The 5,994-nt window shown below is 34.0% G+C and overlaps 1 protein-coding gene across 2 annotated transcripts; it reads right to left on the reverse strand.

Moving 5' to 3' along the window:
* Nucleotides 1–641: 641 nt before the first annotated feature.
* On the reverse strand, nucleotides 642–5,594 carry LOC122311675 (probable LRR receptor-like serine/threonine-protein kinase At3g47570). Of its 2 annotated transcripts, XM_043126307.1 has the most exons (5): nucleotides 4,965–5,594; nucleotides 4,365–4,652; nucleotides 2,078–3,346; nucleotides 1,373–1,990; nucleotides 642–1,207 (listed from the first exon to the last, which is right to left on the reverse strand). In XM_043126307.1, the coding sequence occupies exons 1-5, from the start codon at nucleotides 5,581–5,583 to the stop codon at nucleotides 861–863; spliced, it is 3,141 nt and encodes a 1,046-aa protein (XP_042982241.1). In that variant the 5' UTR covers nucleotides 5,584–5,594; the 3' UTR covers nucleotides 642–860. The 2 variants fall into 2 exon arrangements, with proteins under 2 accessions (XP_042982241.1, XP_042982240.1); XM_043126306.1 differs by having other exon boundaries at nucleotides 1,373–3,346; nucleotides 4,965–5,593.
* Between the last annotated feature and the right edge of the window lie 400 nt (nucleotides 5,595–5,994).

Consider the following 5,994-nt stretch of genomic DNA (forward strand, 5'->3'; position numbering starts at 1 on the left):
AGAGGTCCTGAAGAAAATTCAGATTTTGCTCGAACAAAGTCCTAAGACACTGATTCTCCAATCGTAGAGACTCCAATTTATCATACAAATTGGTCTCAACCTTGGTGTGGGCAGTGCCATCGTGCTCGTGGTGATGGTGATGGTGGTGCTCCATAGAGGTCCAGGCCATGTCAGCGACCTTTAGAACTGTCTTGGCCACCTCAATTGCGCCATGGCCTCCCATGGCTTTTGGGAATTTCAGACCTTTGCCTTTCAATTTCCGGTGGGTTCAGCAAACATACTTAGCTTTTTCCTCTCTTGTTTTTTTTTCTCTCTTTTTCTTTTTACTACTCCTCTCCATTATATTCATCTGTTTAGAGAGAGACAATTTTGTAACCATCATGATTAAAAAAAAAAAAGATTAATTAATTTTCGATGTAAATTTATATTTACTCGCTTCATTGAAGAGGAATGTGCAGTGCTTGTATATTCTATGAATATAAATATCTTTTCTCTTACTATAATAATTTGTCAATTAAAAGTTTTATATCCAATCATTTTTACATACTCTTTGAATACTTTATTTTCGTGATTGATTGCGTATTTTTCTAATGTAAAATCAATATTTTGATCAATCACATTAATGAAATGTACAAAGAATATGCAAAAATGACTATATGTAACTGACAATTATACTACCATAAGTAGTGAAAAGACTTTCACATACAATTATTTCTACTACAAAGTAATTACTGTAAACAAGTATTTAGTTTTAGAACATGCGGTCCCAAGACTATTATGTTATTTGCAAGGCCACAGACATAGAAAAGCTGTAACATATTTGATATTCTCATATCAATAAACATTCATTTGTAGACCCCTCATTCGGTATCTTGTAGAAACTTTGATTTGATCTTGTTGAGTGTGACTGAAACAGTTTTCATATCCATCCTCTCTCTGGGTGAATCTTCGCAACAATTTAAAGCCAATCTTATAACAGATGATAAACAACCCTCTATAGCAGCATAATCCCTTTCGTTTCTCAACAAGTTAGTATCAACAACTTCATTTATTGAAAGGGATAACGATTCCTCTACCCAACTTTTCAAGCTAATTTCTTCAGAAAACATATCATCTGTAGGTTTCTTTCTTGTGAAAATTTCCATCAATAAAATGCCATAGCTATAAGCATCACCTCTTGTTGAAATTATTCCTTCTGATCCATATTCTACAAGTAACATTTATAATCCAACACCAGGAGTTAATTTTATATTGCATTATTGGGAAAAAAAAATTCTCAAGAAACAAATTAAGTGCAGTAGTCAATATTTTAACAAAAGATTTCAGGTATATATGTTTATGTAAATGATATAAACATGCAAGTTAACATCACCTGGTGCCATATACCCCATGCTAGCCAAAGTCATGGTTCGTGTGAGAGAATCTCCATCATCTAAGAGTTTGGCAATTCCAAAATCAGAAACATGTGCAACCATTTCTGCATCTAGCAAGACATTGCTAGGCTTCAAATCACAATGAATAATAGGTGTTGAAAGCCCAAAATGAAGGTATTCTAGTGCTGCTGCAACATCGGTCATTATATTTAGCCTTTGCAACATATTCAAACAACGGTTGTACAACCAGGTCTCAAGGTTTCCGTTAGGCATATATTCCAGTACAAAGGCTTTGAAGTTCATGCTGCTACATGCGCTGATGATCTTGACAAGATTTCGATGACGAATATTGCGCAGTACCAAACACTCTGCATCAAAACTTTTGAATGCTCCCTCTATTTCCAAGTTTAAAACCTTTATTGCAACATCCATCCCATCTGAGAGCGTTCCTTTATATACAAACCCAAAACTACCTTTGCCAATTAAGTTGTCTAGATTAAACCCTTCAGTTGCTTGTTGAAGTTCTAGGTGGGAAATTCTTTTCCATATCGCTAGAGGCGACAATTCTTCCACGCCTTGAGATTTGATGATATTCCTTTTTCTCCATCTTTTCCTGACTATTACAAAGAAAGTTACAAGTATTGTTAACCCTACAATTGGTAATACATACACTAGTATACGTCGATGATGATGAACTTCTTTACATGGAGCAACTTGTAGTTGGGGAGCACCGCATAGTGCATCATTTGACAAAAATGATGCAGCTGAGAGATTTATAAATGGTCCTCCTGTTGGAATTTCTCCTCGTAGTCTATTGAATGAGACGTTGAGAAATTTGAGATGCTTCAATGCTACTAAGGACTTAGGAATCTCTCCTGATAAGTTGTTATGAGAAAGATATAAGGTCACCAAGCTCACCATTTTACCGAAAGATTCAGGAATTGAGCCTTCTAATTGATTTCTTGCCAATGATAGATTAACCATGTCTTTGAGAAAGAAACTTGGGATACCACCTGATAGTTGATTTCTTGATAGATCAAGCACTGTCAAGACCTTCATATTATTAATCTCCAATGAAAGAGAGCCACTAAAAGAATTTGATGATAAGTGGACTTTCAAGAGATCAGTAAGGCTCCATAAACTCAAAGGAATAGTAGAAGTTAATTGGTTAAAGCTAAAGTAGAGTTCCCGTAGAGAAGTCAAATTGTTTATGCACGTAGGAATATGTCCAGAAAGCTTATTATTATTCAGATATAATAAGAACAAGCTCTTTAAATGGCATATACTGGATGGCATTGGACCCTCAAGTTTATTTTCATAAAGGTACAAACCTTGCAACTTGTACAATTCTCCCAATGTAGTTGGAAGAGATCCTGTCAACTCATTGTTATCTAAGGCCAAAGTATTCAAGTTATTGAACTTGCCAATGACTTTGGGAATGTTCCCCTTAATTTTGCAATTCTGTAGTACAAATCTTCGAAGAGAAGTAGAGAGGTTTCCAATGGAACTGGGAAGAATGTCATTCAGTTGATTTTGTGATAGATCTATTGACTCCAGGTATATGCAATTTGATAAGTCGAAGAAAAGGTTGCTTAATCCTGAAGACTCAACAGTCAAGTTATTGAATGGTAAATTGAGCACTCGGAGGAGCCTTAAATTCCCAAGTGATTTAGGAATCAGGCCTGAGAATGAGTTTTTAGTCAAATATAACTCAGTGAGTTGTGAAGCGTTGGTGATAGAGCTGGGAATCGGTCCACTTAGTTGATTTTGTCCAAGGTAAAGTCGTTGCAGGTTTGGAAGGAAAATGCCTATATTTGATGGTAGATGGCCTGAGAGCCTATTCATCGGCATTGAAATTATTTGTATTGTAGAGATATTGAAGATCTCAAGTGGAATTGGGCCCTCTAAGTTGTTTTGAATGAGACTGAGTGTCTGCAGCTTTTGTAGATTACCAATTTCCCTTGGTATTGCACCTGGCACATTATAAACAATTGCATATTATTATTCAAAAAATAATATCATCCTCTTATGGAGTTGAAAAATAAAAAATAATACTAAATATGAACTTAGGGTGCAAATGGCCCCCTTGAAAAAAAGTAGGATCCACAAGAGAAAGTGGAATTCATTTTACGTTTATGATGGATTCCACTTTTTCAAGGGGCGCACTTGTATTAAGCTAATTAACAAATAATTTTCCATCTCGAAAATGGTTGGACAAGTGCTTGATTTGGTACCAAATCCCAATTCAATCAATTGAGCTACGTGAACAAATTGCTATATATATATATATATATATATATTTTCAAATAGTGAAGCAAATGATTTTTTAGGGAGGTTTAATTAAATTAGGTTAAGTGGGTAGGGATCAAGGAAGTAGTGGCCATGGCAAGTGCTAACATATTGGGAGTCCTTTGTAGGGAATTCCTTATCGAGAGTTGTGCCCTCCAAGATTAGTTGGGATTTTGCATGCTACTTCCTGGCTTAGCAATATTCTTAATTTCTAGTGCCGACCCAAAGCATTAATCAATCCAAATTCAAACACTTATATTATGAGGGTTATGAGGAAAAAACATCTAATTTCATGTTTAATTATCTTAATAAGAAACAAAGAAAGATCTAAGCTGCTGAAAGCAACATACAACTTATTCATATCCTCTGCCATTTTGTTCCACTTACTTTACTCTTCTAGCTTCTTCCAATTGAAAGATACCCCATCCAATATATGATTAATTTTACTCTTTATTGTAAATTGTTTACCAAGCCAATATCTATTATGAGTAAATTTATTTTTTATTTTACATTTTATTTTCTACAGTCAAACTCGCAAATGATGCATATTTGAAATCGCTTTATATGTTTACTACTTATATGAACAATAATTTAAAATGTCCCATCAGTATTTGCAATTAGGAATGACAAAATAAAAAAAAAAAATGAAATACAGTATTTTTCATATATATGAAATTGACTAGAAGAGACGATCAAACATACCTTCAAAGTTGTTGGCGCCAAGGAATAACTGTGTAAGCATAGTTAAGTTCCCAATTTGTGGAAGTAATCTTCCAGAGAAATTATTAACTGATAAAGACAAAATTTGCAGCTGCTTGCAGTTGTATAAAGTGGAAGGAAGTTCACCATGAAATTGATTATAACTGGCAGAAATGGCAAGTAAGTTGGGAAGATTATCAAACTTGTCCGTCAGTCTACCGGACAGTTTATTAGAGCTGAGATCAAGGCGTTGCAGTGAAGACAGATTGAAGATCATAGAGGGCATTGAACCTGAAAGATTTTTCTTAGAGATAATTAGTTTCTTATTATAAGGTGGTTATTTCAAAGATGGAAGAAGGAAATTAAAGGCCTGGAGGACTAAAAAGTTGGATATTTGTAAAGACTATATAAATACATGTTTAAAGCTGTTATAGGTAAGTTGGTATATATAACACATAAAACATGGTTGAGTTTCATACCTTTCGAAGAACTTATTGAGCAAATTAAAGCCATAAATTCTACAATGAATTGAAGATATATATATATATATATATATATGTATATATGTTGGATAGAGAATTTGGTGGGAACATTAAACTGTACCTGTGAAACTGTTAGCATCAAGGAACAAATATTGAAGTCTCGTTAACAACCCGATCCATGATGGTATTTCACCATTTAATTTATTGGATCCAAAGTTCAAGACTCTTAAACGATGAAGACGAGCCAACTCGGGGGGCAAAGATCCATGAAAACTGTTGTTTCTCATGATTAGGTGAACAAGAAAGGAAAGGTTTCCAAGATAAGAAGGAATAGTGCCTTCGAGTCTCATATGGGCAAGATTCAAGGTAATAACTCTATGATGTCTAGAACCACAAGAAATACCAATCCAGTTGCAGACAGGAGCATTGGTAGACCAGTTATTTGCCAAAACATTGTTTGGATTGTAGAAATCAATACGAGCCTTCAATGCAAGAAGGGCAGATTGATCTGTGGTAATATTGGTTGCTGCACTATTAATGGCTAAGCTAGCCTGCATGCAACAATATTGTATCAAAAGTAGTGCAGTCACATAAAAGAGAGTTGGAAAACAAGTTTGTTCCATGAGTAGTAAGATTTTGAAGGCCAAAGATGATCTGAATACCTGAATTTTGAAGAGAGATAACAAGTTTTTTTTGACTTTAAAACTGGTTTGGATAGGAGAGTTTCTAAGTCGTCTCATCTCAGTTAATACGGAACCCTTCACAACCACAGCCAGTAGGCTGTGCCCACCACAACTACCCTACCGTAATACTGGGCCTAATTAATTTCCAACTTTATTTATAATTAATGCTACTGAAAAAAATTTATTCTGATCCCAAAATTTTGTGTTTCTGTCCCGTCCGTACATTCATGGCATAAATACTCATGTATTTTTTTTAAAAGATATTAAATTTATTATTCAATTTTATTGTTTATATATTTTAATTTTTTTAATTTAATATTTAAAAAATAACTATTAATAAAATTGTGTAATTTTTATTTGAATTTAATAATTAAAAATATTAAAAAATATTTGAAAAAATAAAAAATAAAAAATTTATAACTAGCTAAACGCCAGCTAAAGGCCTGTTAGCACGATCTTTTTGTTGTT

Source organism: Carya illinoinensis, chromosome 5, assembly GCF_018687715.1.
Source record: "Carya illinoinensis cultivar Pawnee chromosome 5, C.illinoinensisPawnee_v1, whole genome shotgun sequence".
Taxonomy (NCBI): Eukaryota; Viridiplantae; Streptophyta; class Magnoliopsida; order Fagales; family Juglandaceae; genus Carya; species Carya illinoinensis.

What these genes read in the sequence shown, in the direction of transcription:
- LOC122311675 (XM_043126306.1), bottom strand. Translation starts at nt 5,583, where the DNA reads ATGAGACGACTTAGAAACTCTCCTATCCAAACCAGTTTTAAAGTCAAA. An exon ending in TGGCGCCAACAACTTTGAAG is followed by an intron (nt 3,347 to 4,364) that starts GTATGTTTGATC and finishes ATAATGTGCCAG; the next exon opens with GTGCAATACCAAGGGAAATT. An exon ending in CATGGGGTATATGGCACCAG is followed by an intron (nt 1,208 to 1,372) that starts GTGATGTTAACT and finishes TGTTACTTGTAG; the next exon opens with AATATGGATCAGAAGGAATA.